We start from the raw sequence: 22,011 nt of genomic DNA, 5'->3' as shown, positions 1-22,011 counted from the left end.
AAGCTCCGCCCAGACAGCGTCAACAGGCGAGGTCGTAACAGGGGCGTGCTTGGTGACGAATGCGGAAGCCACATGACACACATCCTACTCAAGCTCAGAAGAAGCCTAATGCCCATTGGTGCGGCATCTACACTGGCAGAGCTGTGTTTGGGATCTAGTACTGAAGGGCAGAGGGTGCCGCAGAGCAGGATTGAGGTGCAGCGGCACAGCCGTGATTTTTAGGCCTCCCCAGTGTAGCACGAGTAATGTGGGGAATGACAGAGGAAAGCCCGCACAGCTCTGTTTGCGTCCTGGTGCTAGAATAGACCGGGATGCTGCAGGGTAATGCCGAGGTGCACCATCAAAGCTGTGTTTGCGGTTCAGTGCTGGAGTGTCATGGAGCACAGTTATCTCAAACATATACATCAGCGTTATTCGGCGCTACATCCACTATAGACTTCTGTCATGCTGAAAGCAAACATTTCTAAATCATTAGGCATGCAACTTCTGGTTTCACAATTTACTGCAGACTGGGATCTTGTGTAAAAATGATCGCATTATCCAGGAACGGAGGCTTCTCCATCGGCTACCTGTAAGAGATGGTACCTTTGGAACCGAACTGCCTTACACTGGCTCCATGAATAACGAACGTCTCCCCGTTGCAGAAGTGAAACTTACTTCCCGATGCGGTGATGCGTCGAAGCTTCCCATTGGTCATTGAGCGTAGCTGTCCAATTGGCTGTTAACTTCTTGCTCCCCCCTACCCCCTGCACACATACAGACACGCACGCATACACACGCCGCCGCAGCCCTCTACCCTAAAGCACTCACAACAATGTAAAGGAAGCATTAAAAACCGGGACGTGCATTTATTTCTGCAGCTACAGGGGCGCCAGGATTGCACATGCTTACCTGTATTTAACTCTTTCAAAAAAGATGTGCTTAAATAGCAATAGTATCAGATTTAACAAATATGCCAGCAGTAGTCCAGCGAAAACGGTGAAATTTTAGGTTGCACAATTTAGGAGAGGGATGTCTGTCTTTTAACAAGATCGCGGCCAAATTCCTTTCAAATGGGTTCAGACTGAGGCTGACGGAAAAAAATTGGATCATGACCGCATTCAGCCCCGCCCACCCTTTAGAACGCCCGCACCATGCAACCATTCAAAAACAACTGGTTCAAATATGTTCTCTCAATGTTTCAAGCTTTATTACAAATGTCACAAAAAGATGTTAATATTTCACTTCTGTTATTCGATTTTTGGCACAATAAAATACACTGAACATAATCTTCACAAAAGTTATTTACAAAAGTTTAAGCTATTGCCATTATAAATTACAATAACTTTTATTTAAGTATTAATTATTTTTAAAAATTAAAAGCCATTGTTATTTGTAATATCAATACATCTAAGTCACAAATACAACACATATTGCAGTACAAATGCTATAAGTGTCACATTTGCGAAAGTTATAACCATTGGCATTGTAAATAACAAAGCTATTAATTTCACTATCAATAGCTCAAACTTTCCTAATGCAAGACCTATTGCATTGCAAATGCTTGTTATACTTGTCTCTAGCCTGATGGTATAAAGGCTGCGGATGTGCAGAGAGCCACCTGAGATAGTCCACTTGTCAGCCAGGTAGGCAGGCGTGTTGGTCACAATGGCATTATAAATGGCTTAGTAGGTAGGTTTCTTGCCTCCTCAATTCAGATGTTTTTGTGCAATCTCTTACATTATCTAAGTACTCAGAATCTGAATGTGCTTTATCTCAAAAAAATGTTCTGTTACACAAACCATGTTTCCCTATCAGTGGTGGCAAGGGAGTAGTTTACTAGATGGGACATATATAAGCCACGAGCAGATAGTTAATTTTTGGCAGTGCACTGATCTTAATATAATCAGATGCCAGCTGGACAGAGTAGGGGAGCACAACCAAAGATTGACCCAGCTACCTCCTGTAGGCACAATCGGGAATACAGACTATTTCATTGTTTTTGGTTTTTATTTGTGTTTTCTTTTGGGTGTAGTGCTCTGGCTCCGAACAGCAAGAAGTGTGTTCTCCCGGGATAGACACATTTTTCTTTGATCCTAGAATTTGGCATCCAAAAGCTATATTCTGAACGAGCCCAAACAATAGGACACTTTACACATCATTACTGCTCCTTGGGATTTTTGATCTTTAATGTGGTATTTTAATTTTGAAAAAATGAAATCTATATGAATAACAACAATAACTATAATATGTTGTTAATATCATTTTCAAATTTTTTGACAGATTCAAGAGTTAAAGTATCTTCCAGGCCTGAATTATGTTGTGACTAAGAAGATTTTCAATTTTCAATGATTCGACGGACGAACTGGCAAACAAACCACACTGGTGTTTCCAGTGCCTTCTCTTTGACCATCTCAGTCAGGTAACTTGCTCAGTTACAAATGTCCAAAGAAAATCCTTTTCTAATTACACTGTTCAGTCAGTTCTGAAAAATCCGCACAGCAATTTACATGTACTGCTTTTCTGGTCTCAAGCTTTTCGGCAACAATATATCTGTGGATTCAGCAGTTAAGGATTCTTAAATAGTATGTCATGTGAGAAAACCTCTGGGATCCCTTTATGCCTACTCGGGTACTGGTATTTCATTTTATCTCTTTGCTTTAAACGATGGGAAAGGTTTTTTTATGGCCATTAACTGGTGCAGATGTGTTATTGCTGCAGTTGATTAGCTGACTGAGTGTGATGAAGAGGGGTGCACCTTTTGAGTTTACAGTTTACTCAGAGTGCAAGTTTTGAATCCACACGGCAATACACTTTTTGTGAGATTTGAGTTAGCATTGCAATGTGCTAACTGGCCAGAAACTGAGGGGTTATCGTGTACAGAACTGTCTGCCAATGCTAGTATGTTAAACCACACATATTGTATAACACACAAAGTTATTTTTCTACAATTCAAAGGCTATAGATTTTTGACATTGGATTTTTTACAACAGGTGTCAAAGAGACAGAGCATGGTGTCACAATGTCTTTTATGGATGGTTGTCGTTGCGGAATGGACGCTAGGCTAATAAGCGCCAGGCAAGGGCAGCACGTTAAAGTGTATCATGTTCTATTGTTCTGAGACTGCATGTAGATCTATTAGCTGCTGACATATATGACAAACTAGAAAACCCACACTGCAGGGTTATAATGGAAGTAGGAGTCTCCTTCACAGTTACATATAAAGGTCAGCATCAGGCTTCATACCAAAGTGTTGAGGGGCATAGCATACCAATGGCACTGTGGTTGTGGTGTCAAAGGTAGCAGTGAAAGTGTCTGCTGCTGCTTCTGATTTATTCGAACAGTGATGCAACCTTACTCACACTGCCTTTTAACAACGTTTGTTCAGATTTCCACTGTTCATTGGAAAGTTAATCAGTGGTTATGTCTACAGCCTGTGCCACATATATTGCTTCCAAACTGAAATTTGCACGTGGGACGTTCACGTAAAGAGAGCCATAAACCAAGCACCCGGTGATGACAAAATGTTTGTGTTAATTTCAAAATATGATGCTCGCTCTCTAACAAGACATATTCTTTTCTGAATGACAGCTCCCCGCGACGCATTCATGGTTAGACGCTTTGTCACAACCTTTCATATAATGTTGTTACGGTACAGCTCTTGTTAGAACAGGAGGACATCTTCGAGACCAGAGCCACCCAACATATCTGGTCTTCCCATTTCTCCTGGTGATGTAATATCACAAACTGCACATGGTCTTCATCTTCAGCCTAACTTCCTGATAAAATAGCATGACAGAAGGCCATATGATGGTCACTGCTGGGAGCTTGTGCTTCACTAAACTGTCTTCTCCACTGAGAGTCGAGCTTTTCCTTCTGAATTTTTTTTACAATGTTAACATTTCAAATAAATTAGGGAAACTTGGCAATAGTAAATCTGCCATATACAAACACCTGATGTATGATTTTACAGCCTCTGAAGAGATTCCCACTCATCCACATCCTTGAGCCACAAAGTACACCTTGGCTGTTGAGAGTCATGCAGTCATCCAAAGTGTTTCCTCCACTCCTAAGCCCGGTGTTTACCTCTTATCTTTCCTGTAAAGCTCTCCTATACCCTCACAGGTCTGGTTCGCACTCTATAAAACTCTAAATAAATAAGTAAGTAAATAACTAGCGATGTCAAAAACATCCAAAACCAAAACGTGAACTCATTGGGAATGAAACTGGACCTGGAAACCGTATGAGCACTCAGGAGAATATTGTGTCCAGCTAGTAGGTTGATGTCCATTCACCAACCACAGACCTTAAAGATTCCTCAGCCAGAACCAAACACCTGGAAGGCTGTAAACTGCTCTCAGGTTTCTTGCACTAATGTCCTCTCATGGAGCTTACATGAGACCTATCATGGAAATGGTCTACTAAAGGGACTGACACCAATCTGAAAGTGTCATGAGAAGCTCTTTGGAAACAGTAGAATGAGTTTAGAGGCTTTACGCTGGCAGGGCCAAAGGCTTGAAAACTACTTCCTACCATAAAGGCTGCCCTGAGACTGGGGAATCAGCATTATGCCATGCTGCACCAAGCAACATAAACAAAATACATATATAATTGAAAGTAAGGAACACTTTTTTGTAGATTCAGAGGCTGCTTTACTGTTCATGGACTCGAGGAGTAGGACAAGCTCTGACCTCGTATCACGTAACAAATAATGCTAGTAGGTTTTCCGCAATATGGTACAGGGCCATGGGAATAGGTGCAATATCCATGCTACGACCAACCCTTGCATGGTATGAACCAGACGGAAACTTCCTGATTTCCTTGTAGGCCAGTTTATTTCTCAACTTGGAACCGCTTCACTTCTTGTTTTTAGGGACAAACTTGGAGAAACAGTGGCAACTTCAAATGGGGTAATAAATGTTGATTTACCGCTTTAGCCTGCGTTTGGCCGTCCGTTCCTCCGCAATTATTTTGTTTTTCTCCAATTTTCTTTCAAATTCTTCATTCATTTTTTGCTGTCAAAACATATTTTTACATGTTAAATGTTGCCAAATTCAAATACGCTCACTGCTTTTCGTACTACAGTTGCAACAACATACTCTCTCCCTTTTGGCAAAGCAAAATTGTGTTTCAAAATCTATGTTTAGCAGTTTATGTACTCATCACATTCGGTCTTCTCAAACTCAAACAGCCCCGTCCATTTAAAAGAAAAGCAAAATAATACGCTAGCATTGAAGCAATATTCACATAACCACAACCAAAAAGCAGTTTTCACTAAAACAGCACATAAACAAATCTTGCATATCTGACAGAACTGTGACACTCCTTGAAACTTACTAGATGGTGTAAGTGCAGAGTTTCAATGTCGGTTGCAGGACCTCAGGGTAGATAAGCAGGACCTGCTAGGTGGACCATAACATTTTGTGCACACATGGGAGAACAACCAAAACATCAAATCAGAGCTCAGGCAATGTCCTTTAAGTAAATATTCATGGTTTAATGCCTAGCAACTTTAAGAAGCATTTTTACCATCCATTTATACTCCTGAGACGACAACTACATTTTGTAAGGAAAATGACAATGCCCACCACCATGGGCAAGGCAAGGAGGTTATTGGCTGTGGTAGTTCTTTTTTCTCCAAGCCCACAGATTAAAAAAAGTACAGCTTTTGTTTTTATTTTGTGTAGCTCATCAGCATGAACAACGAAGAGTGCTGTTCCAGAAAAAGAAGAATCATTTGTTCCTTTCCAGTATCTTGTTTAAGTCAGGCCAATCAAAGCCATATTGATCATCAATCACATCGCAAGACAGTGACAGTAACCTTGGTTAGTTTAGTTTCAAATGCTTTAACTACACAAGCTAGCATTTTTGTTTTTGGTTCTAACGCTTAAGCAATAATATTATTGTATTAAAATCAAGGCAAAATCCAAACACACTGCATATTATTTCTTCAGCTTCAGCACCATCATCCTTTTCAGCGGCCTAAACTTCCTTCCACCTGAAAGACCACACCAATCCAAATAAGAACTCTTCCCTCGAGGACCGGTCAACCTCGGCCTCTCCCAACATGTGGAAGGGGCCACACATACTGCTGGATACCAGCTTCAGCCCATATTCACCAACTTCAGCGACATCACTGTAGACAACACACCGATTACTGGTCCGACTACACCCTCCTCAAATTCAGCTTTCCCATCCCGCACCACCACAGAAACACTGCCTCAGAATCATCACGTTTACACAGGAACAATGTCTCAGAAGCTTCCCGGTAACACCAAACTTGATACAATAACAGCCATCCTGACTCAGTCTCCAACTTCACTGCCTGCACAGATGCTTTGGCCTCATCTCAAACCCAACATAACTTCGAGAACCAGAACTCATGCTAGTACATGGAAGTGCTCGGGAGGACCAAGCACCACTGCAAGCAACTTGAGCATACACAGAGACTTAGCCAGGAGAACAGTGACAGGAGCACCTACAAATACGCCCTCAGGCGCTCCACCAGCAGACCCATGCTCACAGACCTCACTGAAGGCAGCATCAACAGTGTAAAAGAAATTGTTGCAATCGTGAAAGATTTCACTTCCCCCAACAGCAAGTTCCACAAGCAGCACCCCCTCTCAGGATCCGTGCACTAAGCTAACCCTTTTCTTCATCTATGATGGCTTTTAATTCCAGCTGGATTTCAGTCCTCACAGCCCTCCTGTTTTTGTCAACCAACACCCATGGATCCTCACTGACTGCCTGGCCCATCATTACCACAGAAGACACCACAACCACCATGCAGTCCATCCATTCTGGAGCTCCACGCTTTTATCAAAGGACTTGACCCCCCATCGTCTCCGTCCGGGTGCTTCCATCACCACAGCTATCTACCTGGATGCCTGGAAACATGTCATCAAGAAACCCTCAGCAGACCCAATAACCCTAGCCAATTACAGACTAATCTCCCTGCTACCCTTCTCCACGAAAGTCCTGGAGAAGATGATCAGTAATCACTTAGCCATCTACTTCAACAAAACCAATCTCAGCAACACCATTCAATCTGGATTCAGGTCCTATCCCTTTAAAGAAATGTCCCTCATCGCCTCCACAAAAGACATCCGAATGGTAATGGACAGAGGAGACACCAAAGCCCCCATCTTTCCAGAACCATCTGTGGCTTTCAACACCAAACCCCACCCCCATCCTCATCCAACGACTCAATAAAGTAGGCATCAAAGGACTCAAACTTTGCTGGATATGCTACTTCCTGATAGGTCACACTGTCAGCCTGGCTACTCTCAGCTAGGATGCCCTCACCTCATCTGCAGAGTCCTGCAAGTCATCGCTTAACCTTACCGTGCTTAAGACCTGCACAACTCGTCCGGTCAGCATTATCCTTGGCCGTGGAATCAGGGTCTTATTATACGCCGACAACACCTGGCTCATACTCTTACTCTCCAACAAAATGCCAAACACACAAAGCAACTTCTCCACCTGCATGAACGAAGCTGCAGGATTGAGGAAAATCGACTTCCTCAAACTAAACACCAATCTTGGGCAGACACCTCACTATGGGACTCCACTTCAGGATCTGCAGAACTCCGACCCAATCCCCCTGCCCCATACCTCCACCCTCTCTAACGCCAAGAGCCTTGGTATAGTCACTGAAAACCAGCACATCATGACCGGCCAAATGAACAAAGTCTCTGCCTCTTGCTTCCCCCACAATAAAGATGCTAAAGAAGAAGATTTCCAATATAACCACGCCATCACCCTCAGAACAATCATGCAAGTACTCAACACCAGAAAACTGGATTACGGAAACACTCTATGTCAGAATCAACACTCAATTGACCAACCAACTCCAGACTACACAGAACTCAGCAACCAGGCTCACCGTCAATCCCCCCAGCACAATAAAGCGCTCCACCAGCTCCCCTTTCACTAATGAGCACTCTTCAAACTTCTCACACACACTTGCAAAGCCTTACACAACATGGGCCCTGTACACCTTAACTTCATCAGCTTCCACAAACCTACCAGACACCTCCGCTCAGCCAGACTCCTGCCTCCACACATACGCAGAACCGGAAAGTCGCACCTTCTCTTACCTCACTCTAAAAGCCTGAAATGACCTGCCCTGCGCATCAGAGCTGCTTCCTCAGGGCTTGAATACTGCAAAAAGTTGAAGACGTGGCTCTTCAACAAGGCCAGGCTCCTGCCTCCACACATGCGCAGAACCGGAAAGTCGCACCTTCTGTTATCTCACTCTAAAAGCCTGAAATGACCTGCCCTGCACATCAGAGCTGCTTCCTCAGGGCTTGAATACTGCAAAAAGTTGAAGACGTGGCTCTTCAACAAGGCCAGGCCTAGGCTCTGCCCAGACTTCTCCTCCATAACCGCCAGGATACCCTCTCGGGTGAAACTCCACTCCACAAATACACTTAACATAACATCATCTGACTCTCTTCAAAGCCCAGCTGGCCCTGGTAGTACTTGAGGGACTACAACCAATACAATGGTTTATTTCTATTGTTGCATCATTTTAATTTCTTACTGTATGGAATCATTCTTTTTAATCACTGATCCTGTCTCACGCCTAAAGTTAAGCATTGTGATTGAACTATAACCATAATCCGAGGAGCTTGGTAATAAAGTAGGGTCTGTTCTTGCTACATATCATCGACCTTCAGCGTGGCCAATAAGGCTGTAAGGTTCCTCCTAAGCCTCCCTTTTTTTGACAAACACAGACTCTGTCCATACAAAGCTGGATATGAAATATTGTAGTCATTTTCTGGGCTAAATAACTACAGGTTTTATCCAGGGGGTCTCAAAAATAGAATATAACAGAAAGGAAGGACGGGATTAGCTGTATGCTAGCCCACTTTAGGAAAATGTGGCAACTAAAAGGTACATCATTTCTTAATGTCACTTGCAGGATTCGGGTTGCATAGCAGTTGTGTTCTCTCTCTTAGAAGGTAATCATTTAGAGGAAAGTGAAAATGAGCATATTTGGAATTATGCTTTGTTTACTCTCTAATTTCTGCAATTTCTAAACATTGAATACTCCTTCAAATACGAGACAAGCAGCACGACAGCAATTCTCAAAAGGATTAACATTTTTACCTACTGCTTTCAGAAATAAACACTAGGAGCTGGAACTCTTTCTACTTTCCTTGTTTGAGAAGTTGTGCAGAACCAGACAAGTCACAGGACTACAATTATCCCTCACAAACCTTCACAGAGGGAGCACACTACCATTAGCAGGAGAGTCCTATTTCACTAATTTGCTCTGATCGGCTTCAAAATATTTGACATCAACACCAGAAAAGTTGTAAACTGTTCAAATTGGAGTCATATCATACTGTTCAGTGAGATGCTCACCTCACATCTGCACCCCAATGAACATTCTAAAATATGTGTTTTTTAAAAAAATCTAAGTTGCTTAGTATTAGTCCCCAACCAACATTGTATCCTTTGTACGTCTTTGTTGTGAAGATCTGAGAGACAGCACTTTAATGTGAGCCTTTTGAATGCAATAAATGTAGTAAAATGACCTGCATAGGTATCCATCCAGTAAATACAACATACACTTACTTACATGTTCAGACATGGTATCCATAAACTCTTGTCTCTGATACTCTCTCCTGCGGAGATGTCGATATACGTGAAACTCCCCACTGCCTGCACCAGCACTGGAACCTAGAATAATTAAAAGATTTGTTGAGAAGAAGGAATTATTCTTACATATAAAACAAAAACCCCACAAGACAAGTTATTTTGTTATTTTAGGTCACAAACTCATGTTTCCTTGCTCTACTAATCCAAATTATCACACCTTCCTTCAAAATATCTTGGAAGTTCCTTCTTTTCTTAAGCTAGATAGTTGATTAAATTAATTGTGCCATGAAATACCATGGGGAGCAGTCAGAAAACTAACAAAGCTCTTAAAATAGTCTTGGGGTGGTAGACTTCCTTCCCCTAAAGATTCGTTCTTCTGCTTTCGCTGGTGGAGCTGTAGAGGTCTAGCCTATGAAGCTGTATATCTATTTCGCGCAGCCACTACTGGACAGACCAGAACTGGATTCTCTTTGAAAATTTGCAAAGTTATTATCATGAGTTTTAAACAAAAAATTATATTACCTTTTATGGGTCATACTGAAAAAGTGTTAGAGACGAGTTAATGGAAATCTCTAGAGGGTAAGCATTGCCTGATGCTTTAACCACGGTGCTTAGAACAAATATTGACGAAGCTAGTGGGTCTTGCAGTTAAAAGGCATTAGCCAACATTTCCGTTTACTCAACACCATTTGCAAAAAAAGAACCAAAATGCTTGGTTGTGGAATTTAAAAACCAGTGTGAAAAAAATCAAAATGGAAGGGCCAGGAGCAAGGACTAATGTACGTACAATCATATGTACATGTATATTACTTTAATTTACCATTCTGAGAAGACGGACGCCCATCTTGGAGTGGTACCAGAAAAACTAACAAGCACTGGCAAAACCATGAGGGCTAGCTTTCCTACCGTGCATGAACAGAGTGACAACACTACAAGTAGATCTACATGGACAGTGAATATATACACACAGGTAACAGTCACTCTCACTCACACACACACACACACACAAAACAATTGGTCCAGAGGGACAGGGACAGTATGCATACATCCACCACAAAGGCAACACATACATGTGTGTTTGCTTGTGTGTGCACATGGGTGCCTGTAAGTGCTGCATGAGTAATTTATGTATGTGTGCTATTAGTTTGAAACAACTGCTGAAGACGTTGCGATTGAGTAAAAAAAGAGCGATTACGGAATGAGAAGTGCAAATTGACAATTCAAGCACAATCACTTAAACAGTTGTAGATTGCAGGAAATAGTTTATTTAAAATAATAATTAGAACAAGCTCAAAAACTTTAAGGGAAAGACAAGGCTTATTAATACATCATACACGTTTCTGTAATGGACATATTTTCAGAGAGTATTTAGGTTTCCTTTTTAATCGAAAATCTTCTAGCATTCCTGACCAACAATTTTCAATTCTACGAATGACACAGAGGTAATTATACTCAACTCTAAAGAGACATCCATCAGAGAAGAACTCGACTCAGAGTGGGAATGGGAAACCTGTATTCACCGGCTAAAAGAGGTAGTGATAGAGATAAATAAGGACAAAGACTGAACTTTATTTAGTGTTTTGGCCATTGTCCTACTGTCACTTTGCCCCATCTTATAATGGAAACATTTGGCAGCCTTCAATACAAATTAACCCTCCAGCTAAAAATCTACTTGCATAAATGAAATTAGAGTTCTACGCTTAGTGTTTCAAACTCCCAAAAAGCGCATTTTAATAATGAAATAAACATGTTAAAAGTCTTAATTCGGCTCATTTGAACAAATACATGTATTGTGTATTTGTATTATGGTCAGGTATATCTTTAACCACTTGGGCGCGGCCGCCATTCTGCGCAGCATATTCCGATCACGGGTGCGGTCATGACGGCCGGGAGCCGTCATCAGCACACGAGCACTGTGTGCCATGACGGCTCCCGGCCGTCATCAGCATGAAAGGGGTTAAGCTCTATAATGAAAAGAAAAAAACTTCAGCTATTTATTTCAGGTTTTAGTGAGATTCTTGTGTTTTTCCTATACCATTGAAATATTCCTTGGCTAAGGCAGGAGGATGTAAACAAGCAATGGCAAAGCCAATAGGTCACGTTAATGCAAGAGCTATTGGCTTTGTCATTGTCATTGTTTATTGACCATTGACTAGAGTGTTGGCATTGGCGAGAGCACTAAATTAAACAACGGATTTGCAGAAAAAAAATGTAAAAAATGTAAATTGATACTTGTATAGCGCACTACTCACCCGCAAGGGTCTCAAGGCGCTTGTACGAATACCGCTGTGGAACCCAATCTGGCTTTCCCTGTGAGGCGTCCACTCCTTGGCACCCCCAAGGTGGAGGCCAGGCATCCTTAGCGTTGTGGGGGGCGTTGTGGAGATTAAGCAAGCTATTGCCCAGAGTTGCAGAGTGGGACTTCATGATTGGAATAGGCACGAGGCGAGAATTATCAGGTCCGTGGAATTTTGAGCCCAAGACCCGCCGAGGCGGGGAATTGAACCCTGGTCCCGGGCTAGACGTCTGCATCAGGGTCTGCCGCTCTAACCATTGAGCCACACTTCTCCAGAAAGCAACATATTGAAAAAAGGCACGATGGAAGATGATTAAATAAGAATTAGTAGTACATTTTAAACAAGCATTTGCAATGCAATAGGTCTCGCATTAGGAAAATTTGAGCTATTGGTATTGTAAATGGCAATTTTTTTTATTTCTGTGTTGGTTTTGAACATAGCTAAATTAATAGCTTTGCCATTTACAATGCCAATAGTTTTAACTTTCGCAAATGTGACACCTATAGCATTTGTAATGCAATATGTGTTGTATTTACGTGACTTAGATGTATTGCTATTACAAATAACAATGGCTTAATTTTTTTTAATGTTTAATACTTAAATAAAAGTTATTGTAATTTAGAATAGCAATAGCTTAAACTTTTGTAAATAACGTTTGTGAAGATTGTGTTCAGTGTATTTTATTGTGACGAAAATCCAAGAACAGAAGTGAAATTTTACATCTTTCTGTGACATTTGTAATAAAGCTTGAAACATTGAGAGAACATATTTGAACCAGTTGTTGTTGAATGGTTGCACAGATTGATCCTGTGATGGCGCAGAGTGATGTGGTGGCGACGAGTGATGCTGTGGCGTTCAGTGATGCTGTGGTAGCGCATAGTGATGTTGTGGGCCCCTGAGTGATGCTGTGGTGGTGCTGAGTGGTGCTGAGTGATGCTGTGGTGGAGCTGGGTGGTGCTGTGGTGGTGCCGAGTGGTGCTGCGTGATAATGTGGTGGTGCTGAGTGGTGCTGTGGTGGTGCTGAGTGACGCTATGGTGGTGCCGAGTGACGCTGTGGTGGTGCAGAGTGACGCTGTGGTGGTGCAGAGTGGTGCTGTGGTGGTGCTGAGTGATAATGTGGTGGTGCTGAGTGATAATGTGGTGCTGAGTGAAAATGTGGTGGTGCTGAGTGATGCTGGGGTAGCGCTGAGTGATAATGTGGTGGTGCTGAGTGACAATGTTTGTACGGAGCAACAATTATAAGGTAGTGAGAGAGAGACAAGAAACATACTAGCTATTTACAGTGAAAGGTACAGACCTAGTAGATTAATAAGCAGAGTAAGCAGGAGGTACTGCAGCACATGTCTGTGAGCGGCGAGCAGCGGCGTACACCAAGAAATTTTAAATCGCGCTTACAAGTATTTTTTAAACATACTATAGTGTAACATTTATGACATCTTTGTTATCACCGAAAATGTCCCTTACCTGAGTCACCAGCAATGAACAGTCGCTTTTGTAAAACCAACCTCATACAACGGTAAAAAGGAAATATTTTGCTTTAGTAGTATGCAGGTTTTAAGAGGAACCGGAGTCAAAAATTCCCAAAAGAGTAAACACAAAGTCGGCAATGAAATAGTCACTAGCGATGAACTAGCGCTTTTGTAAATCCTACGGTTAGAACAAGACTCAGAGATTGAGTTGTTTTTTTGATGGAGTGGGATGAAGCCAATCCAAAGTTAATGGATAAAATTGGAAGGAAGAGTCATCAGGACCCAGGAGAAGGATCTCAATTAGAAGCAGGGCCTTGGAATAGGACCTCTTTCTTTGGACCACTGAACCAGGGCTAATGAAGCAGTATCCATCTTATAGCTTAGGTGTGGTATTGTGCAATCTACTAGTTGCCTCTCGTACCAGGGCTTTGTCTCTGGAACCCTCCCTAAAAGGTTTAGAGCCCGAGGCAGATTGACCCAAGACTGGTTAAGAATATGACAAACATGAGGCTGAAGAATGGCTCAAGCGGAATTCATTGGTACTGTTGGGGTACTGAAGAGGATGATTGTTGCGAGAAATAAAATTAATTTGCTGCATATTTTGGGAGTGATCGCTAGTGTCAGAGATGCAGGACGGAGTGTAAGCATACAGCAACTGCAGTGGGTGAGGTAATTTGTGTTTTTTTACACCATCCAAACTGCTTTATTTCCAGTATTGCCACTGAGATCGTTCTCTAAGTTGCAATTTTTAATGACCTATTTTTTAGAGTATTGGACAATTTGACCTTATGTATCATTAAATGAACAATGTGGGCAACGCTGCGTGTGTACAATTTTATATTTGGTCTAGGAGATGCAAAGGTGTGCACTTGGGATGTGGTGAAATTTAAGCCTGGAGATGTTTTGCATGAGAGCATCAGCATTGATGGTATTTTCCTCTTGGCCCACAGTGAGGCAGGCCTCACAGAGTTAGGGTTGGCCTCATTGCCGCGTGCAGCATGAATGTTGAAAACGAGGACATGGACAGACCATGCGAAGAGCTACCAGTCCCAGAGGCGAAGATTGGGTATCTTGAATTCTGAGATGTCGGGGCCCTTCCACTTCACTGGTGAACGTATTGACCACTTGAGTAAATCTAAAGGTGCTGTCATATCTTTGTTTGCCTCTTGTGTGTCAGGTCAGGTGATGAATTTGCTGAGCAGGGACAGCAGAATGAGATCATCTGCTAGGCTGCCAGGGTTAGAGGTAAAAGGTTAATGCGTTTTCGTTGAAGGATTATAGACTGACTTAAAGGTGACAGATTTCAACAGAAGGTGTCATGAAAACTGTGCATCATCTTTCAGCCGAACTGGGTAAGATTAAGCTTTTTTTCTATATTTTTTTAGGAGGATATTCTAGTTAAAAAGTGGTAGCGCTGAGAGTATAGAACCAGATGTGGCTAGGAGTCACTGAGGAGTAAATAGCTAAAGCTGCTATCAAAGTTAAGGTTGTGAATCCTTGTGACATGTTGGAAATACCAATACAGTGAAGAGTCCATCTCTGATGAAAAGCCCAGAATTGCATGTGATAAGCGCTGTCAATGGTAGATTCAGCAAACATTGAGCAGAAGCATGTGAGACTGTGGGTCGAACAAATGAGGCTTCTGCTGGGATTGTTGTGCCTACTCCAAGCTTTACCAATACCAATACAGTGAAGAGTCCACCTCTGATGAAAAGCCCAGAATTGCATGTGATAAGCGCTGTCAATGGTAGATTCAGCAAACATTGAGCAGAAGCATGTGAGACTGTGGGTCGAACAAATGAGGCTTCTGCTGGGATTGTTGTGCCTACTCCAAGCTTTGTGACTACTTGTGGAAATGGGAGCGCTATTTCCCTCTCATGGTAAATAGGTCACAACCCTTTTGATTAGGCATTGGTCAGGTTTTCTTGTGCTATCTACTGGTAAAGAGAGAGACGTATGAGTGTATGGGGTAAGGGAAGTGCGCGTGGCTGCAGCGAGAATATGCCATGGGTGCATGGTATTAAGCAGGTGTGATTTGATGGTGAGATGCTTAGTGGGTCAGGCAATGGTGATTTCTGGACTTTTTTGCATGACTGTCCATACCTGGAATTGGAAGCTATGTCTCTTGTTTTGGTTGGTGGCTTGATGTTTGTGAAGTGGAGATGCGCTCACCTGGGTTTGCAGAGTTTAAGAGAAGGTTTGAAGTTGATGGTGACCTGCAGAAACACAGCCTCACACTCCTTGTACTACACAGGGTTCAAGAAAGTACACAGGGTTCCCCATAATGCTTGGTGATAATAATAAAACAAAAGCAGCAAGGTCACTGCCCCGCCCGAGAACAGTTGTAATTCAAGGCGCGTGAACTCGCGTTCCGTGGCTGCCTTACACGGCACGCGATCTCTGTGAGGGTGACAACGTTCAAATGGCACGCGCGGTAAAGCCGCGTGCTCGAGTCAGAGCCGGCGGGGCGGGCGGATGGAACGCTGCTGCTGGTGGATCTCATTGAGAGGCAGCGGCTGGAGGCGGTGCCCGTGCGAAAAGCGGCATAGCCCAGTTTCCCGCACAGTATCACAACCCGCCGCTCGCACCCTAAAGGCCAAGGGATAGCCACCGCGGCCTCGAACTGGGCTATACCAGTGCCCCACTATCAGGGGCTACCGTTCCTAGAGGCTGTGCTCGGCAGGCCAGTATGAGCGTAGGGGCGACAGGCAGCTCGGCATAGACGCCACACAGCGGGAGCCAAGCGTCCTGAGCAGGCCTCCCACCGGGGGAGGGCAGAGGCAGCCGCGCTCAGTATGTCTTTGTCCCTGGGGGCCCCCTGGTTTAGGGCCCATGCCGGGCCCCCGAGATCCCTGACCTGAGCCACCTGACCGAGGAGGACCGCAGCATCATCATGGTAGTCATGGACCGGCAGAAGCAAAAGGAGGAGAAAGAAGAGGTCAGGTAAGCGCCCCCAGCACCGGTGTGTGTGCGCGTGTGAACAGGGGAATTCTTGTAGGGAAGGTGGAAGCAATCGGAGTAGCTTTTGGGGATACTTTGGGGGCGCCATATCGATGGTCTTCTATAGCTGCTGGGCAGGCATCTAGGAAGCTCTACCTCCTGCACTTCTAGTCCTTCAGGGGAGTGGAGAATAGAGGGTACAGAGTGGACCGAACCACCGCGAGACACTGAGCGAGAGAGCAGCGGCGCGCACACTCGGAGGCAGCCCTCACCGCGTGGGCAGCAGCAGCGCGCACACAGAAAGGAACCCAACGCCAGGAGGGGCGGAGCGCACGCACACACGCGGTGCCCAGCGCCGAGATAGGACATAGGAAAAATCCTATTTCTTGGCTCTTTTTCAGGACTAAGTTAAACTATTGCACTGCTTCACCCTGAGGAAGACAACCAACGCTTGGGACTTGAGCAGGCAGGGCACTTTGCAAGGGCAGATGGGAGGGCACTATTAAGTTCACAGTAGAGCTCTTTGGAAGAGATGAAAAGTTGTCTTAATTCAACGGACGGGGGTATAGAAGAGAACTTTAGAAGTGAGGTGAGGTAAGGAGGGGAGTGTGTGCGTATGTGTGTACATGCCTGAGTGTGTCTGCGTGCATGATTGAGAGAGGCACTGTGAGAATGTGGGACAGGAGATGTGCACTGCGCCGGGCTGGACGTGCGCGTCCACAGAACCAAATCGATGCGCATGCCCCGGTTTGTCTCCCTTGAGAGGCATCTCGGCAACGATAGGTCTCGAGGGCGAGACCTAAAAAGGTACCAAACACAAGTACAAGGATAATAAAGCAGTGAATGTTAAACACTCCAACCACAAGAACACACAGGGAAGGCACTTCCAAAGTCAAGGAGAATAGAATTTTCAGTAAGGAGCCCCTGGCATTGGAGTCTGGTATTGGAGCCCCTGGTATTGGAGCCACTGGTATTGGAGCCCTTGGCATTGGAGCCCCTGGCATTGGAGCCCCTGGCATTGGAGCCCCTGTTATCAGAGGCGTCACTAGGGTTGGTGTCACCCAGTGCGGTAACTCATGGTGTCACCGGTGCGGTCCGCACGACTGCACCCTCCTAGTGACGCCACTGCTGCTTGCTACCCACTCTGTGCTCTTATGCATATTTCTCCCTTTTTTTGCACTTTCCCACTGATGACCTTTCTTTCACCCTGTCAGTGTGAGCTTATGCCCTGGGCACATGGTACATTTCCTGGTCTTCTGACACACACCGGTTCTGCTGCCCTTATATGCAATTTTTTTCTGCCTTCCCTGTAACCTTCCGCTGGAAGGAAGGCCGGGAATTTCTCCAGAAGGATGGAATGAGGAGACTGCCCGAGCGGGGATCGAACTTCAGGGAACAACATCCGAGGGACAACTTTACAACTCATGAGACAACTTACTTCAATGAGGAACCATTAAACTCGCTAGCACAACTTCTCTTATTTACAGCACTTAGAAACGGCAGAGGTATGTCCTGTGGCGCTACACCTACTGCTACCTGGATGATTAACGAGTGCCCCCTCCCGGTATTTCACGTGGGGTCTTATACCAACCTAGCGAGTGTAATATACATGGCTACATGGCACTTACACTTTTTCCATTGGTGTAATTCAAATCAAGGGGATAATAGCACCAAATGTACCGGTGCTTAATATATCGACCTCGGAAGGATTAATGCCCGAGACGGCTCAGTTTAGGCCGATCTCTGACTCACTCAGGTGAGAGTTTACGTGACTCGCCTTGTGGGCTTGATGACCCAGAGCCCGCTCGCCCCTCCCAGATGGGTTTTGAAATGCCCAGACCCAGAACTCGGGGTTTATTTCTACATGCAATGAACATTTTAAAATCAAAGCAAGTTCCCCAAAGTCAACCTTTTAACCGAGGAAAACATGTTACACACCAGGCAACTGTGCAACGAGGGTCCGTAGTGTTCAGCCATTAGCACCGCCCTCAGGGCAGCACTGACGGGAAGTGCAGGAGTAAAACACTTCACACCTGCAGGGGCTGACCGTTCACACCGCCCCTATAACACCCCAAGGGCCGCAGTGCACGGAGGGACAGGGTCGACAAACCTGTGAATGCAGACCAGTGCACGGAGGGGCAGGAACACGACTGTCACCCCACACACACCACCTAGGACAGCAGTGCACAGAGAGTAGGAACACAACTGTGCATGCAGAGCAGCAGTGCACAGAGATGTATGAAGAAGATAGTGCATACGGGACAGGACAGTACACAAATGAGTTCTGCCTACTGTGATCACAGGACAGCCATGCATAGTGGAACAGGCACACTGTGCATAATGGTCAGGAATGCTACAGCGATGTACAGACTTTGCACACCATGAGAGTAGTGTAGAGGAGGGCCCCCTGCCAACAGGTGTGAGATGGAGCCACCCAGCCACCAATGTGAGGGGAGTACGCAGCTCTAATGATGAAAGTAAACATGGCTGAGACGAGCAGACGACGGCCGGGGGCTGTGTGCGAGGGCGCTGGGCAGTTTATATCTCAGGGGGGATTGATGGGGGTGTGTGCGCGTGGGGTCCGCTGCTTGGGGGAGTCAGGGGGTGCGTGTGAGGGTCAGCTGCACTGACGGGAGTCTTACCTGCAGGACATTGTGATTCCGATCTTGGTGGCCGTCAGGTTGCTGGTCACCGGGTCAAAGTGCCCTATGGATGCCATGCTGTCCCTGCCTGGGCTCCGGGCGCGGGGCTCTCCCGTGCAGGCTGGTCCACGGGCGGGGCGGGGGTCCCATTATTTTGCATTTTGGTGTCACCCGGTCTGCGCACGCTGTTACGAGAGGGGTTTCCAGCTGCACGCATGCGCCCGGAGCCACACACGTCATCCGGCCTCCCTATTGCAGAGCAAGCTGGGCTCACTATTTACTCGTACGCCGATGATACTCAGATCATCTACTCCCTTTCCTCTGACTCTCATTCCTCATCCTCCTCCCTCCGTACAGGTCTGAGTAACATCGAAGCCATGGACAACAAACTACAACTAAATGGGGGTAAAACTGAGGTTCTTCTGTTCGGTCCCAACACCACCTTATGGGGACCCCAGCATTGGCCTTCACAAATGGGCCCTTTACCCACTCCATCTATAACTGCTCGCAACCTTGGCGTCACCTTCGATAATCAACTGTCTATGAAGAACCATGTGGTTAAAACATCATCCACTTGCATCACTATCATTAAGTGGTTGCGAAAAATCATTTGGATGCTTCCCTTGGACACTCAGAAGACAGTGATCCAGGCTCTTATTACTTCAAGACTGGACTACGGGAACATCCTTCTTCTGGGAGCCAGTAAAGAGGTGACGCGTAAGCTGCAGACAGTTCAAAACATGGCTGCGCGACTTCTCTGCACAGCACTTCTCCCACCTCCAATGCCCTTCGTTCCCTGCACTGGCTCCGAATTGAAAATCGGACAAAATTCAAGGCCCTCTGCATCATCCACAGAATAAACTCCGGCTTAGCCCCCTCTTATCTCAACCCCTTGGCACAATCATACCATCCCTCTCGTAGTCTCCGATTTTCTAATCAAAACCTACTGTCGGTTCCTAGAATCAAGAAAGCCAGAATGGGTGGCCGCTCATTTGCTTGGCTGGCTCTCTCCCTCTTCAGATACGAACTGAACCTAACTATCTCAGGTTCCGTGGACAGATAAAAACCTGGCTATTTGACATCTAACTGTTCTCTTCTGAGTCTTCCCTCTCACTTTTTGGTTTTAGCGCAGGGAAACCTACGGGTAGCTGAGCGTTTTAGAAATTTAATTATAATAATAATAATAATAATAATAATTGGTGGATCTCGCAAAGCGAGCTGGGTTTGTAGTCTGCCCCTAGGTTCAGCCCCCCACTCCCCAAGGGGAGGGGGATAGTGGCTGGACCCGGGGGTCCCAGTGGAGGCCAGCCCTGGGAAGTGGAGTCAGACCACCAAGAATTGGCTGGAGATAAGGGAAGCAAAGGCAGGGAAGGAGAAAGAGCGGGCCCACCAGTCAATTGGGCTGGGCCAGCTCAGCCATATATCTAGGGTAGGAATGTGGTAGGGAGATAAGGGGTATTTAAAGGTGGGCACCGGGCACAAGGCCCTCTTTCTCTGGGGAATCTTGGCAGGAGAAGAAAGGCAGCGTCGACAGAGTGCGAGGTGAGGTGGGGGGTGTGGGCTGGGGGAGCTGCAGGGTAGTGGGTATAGCAGATCACAGGTGGGTGAGGGACACGGGGCAGCGCTCGTAGATGGCGCAATGCAAGTAGATGTAGGGGTGGGTGGGACAGCAAGGATCTATGGCGGAGAAAGGTATAGGAAAGTGTTCGTCACCCCCGCAATTTCAGCCGATCATGGACGACGCAAGGGGTGTCGGAGGATAGGGGGGCAGCTGGGGTTCTTGATGCTGGCTTCACTGGCTCGGGACCGTGGGGGTCGGGCCGGGGCTAGCTTGGGGTTGGTTATGGGCGGAGTAGGGGCAAGGGGTCTTGTGCCGCACGCAGGCAAGGACATCGCGGGGTGGTAAGTAATTGTGAAAGTGTTCCTATAAAGGGAAGGACGAGGCGGTGTCTTGCGGGCAGTGGCAAGCGTCGGAATGGGATTGTTGTCAACTGACCATGGTGTATACCAGAGGCGCAACTAGAGCTAAATTTCGAGGGGGGCTAAGAAACAATGTCGGCGGGGCTGAAACATCAATCAGTAGGCAGATGGGAGCTGCAGGGATTCCAACAAGGGGTGAAAAAACAGAAACGCCTAATTAACATTCAAATGGTCTTTTAAAGACCTGCGAAACGTTCGGGTGTGGCTCTGTCTGTGCCCGGGATCTGTCTCATCCCGGGCTGCCACACACGACGGGGGGGGGGGGGGGGGGGGGGTATGGGGGTGGGGGGTTGAAGCCCGGTGAGTCCAATGGGTGTTGCGCGCCTGGTGTATACACAAGACTACAGAAGGATCATGCCTCTGATATAAAGAGAACAGAAGGGGGATTTTACATGTGTAGCAACATCATATTGTTGGAGGTCACTCGTTGGTGAAGAGGCACGCAAGGTATACTGCAGGGATTAGGCATATATTTGTGGGTACAGAGCTGGTTGGGGCTCCCAGCAGAGGCGACAAGTAAATGGAGCTATTAAGGCATCGAATGTCATTAAGAGCGATCCCAGTGAAATGTACGGGTGGTTGGGCTTGGGGGATAGCAGGGTGCTAAAGAGAAACTGTGGTAGAAGGAAAGGGCGCCAAAGGGATTGGGGGGATGAGGCACCAACGCAGGCAGCCATGGAAGACCCGGCGTAAGGGGTAAGTGGCAGGAACAGGGAGGGCACATCAGCTGCGGGCGGGGTGTGAAGGTTCAGGGGCTCTGATGGGAGGGAGGGGGGGGCTCGGGTATGGGACGAAGGGTTGGGGGGGCAGGACGGACAGCGATACAGAAGGAATGGAAGAAAGAGGGGATATTACATGCAGAGCCCATCATGTTGTGTGGATGGCACTAGACGGTGAATAAGCACTAAAGGCATAATGGAATTAAGGATCAATCAATCAATCAGAACAATTTGTAAAGCGCGCTACTCACCAGGAAGGGTCTCAAGGCGCCGGGGGGGGGGGGAAGGGTCCGTTACTGCTCGTAAAGCCAGGCCTTGAGTTGCTTCCTGAAGGAGAGATGGTCCTGGGTCAGCCGTAGGTGGATGGGGAGGGTTT

The 22,011-nt window shown here is 45.8% G+C and overlaps 1 protein-coding gene across 1 annotated transcript in view; it reads right to left on the bottom strand.

The window, feature by feature from the left end:
• Nucleotides 1–22,011, bottom strand: part of PRKRIP1 (PRKR interacting protein 1) — a 172,628-nt gene that overhangs the window by 51,679 nt on the left and 98,938 nt on the right. The window contains exons 4-5 of the mRNA XM_086954789.1: nucleotides 9,569–9,669; nucleotides 4,909–4,994 (exon numbers count right to left, since the gene is read on the bottom strand). Of these exons, the coding sequence (XP_086810915.1) occupies nucleotides 4,909–4,994; nucleotides 9,569–9,669 (187 nt within the window). The remainder of the gene's footprint in view (nucleotides 1–4,908; nucleotides 4,995–9,568; nucleotides 9,670–22,011) is intronic.

Source organism: Lissotriton vulgaris, chromosome 2_1 (assembly GCF_964263255.1).
Source record: "Lissotriton vulgaris chromosome 2_1, aLisVul1.2, whole genome shotgun sequence".
NCBI classification, from domain to species: domain Eukaryota; kingdom Metazoa; phylum Chordata; class Amphibia; order Caudata; family Salamandridae; genus Lissotriton; species Lissotriton vulgaris.
The sequence above is the reverse complement of the archived record's forward strand: the minus strand, read 5'-3'. Positions and strand labels throughout refer to the sequence as shown.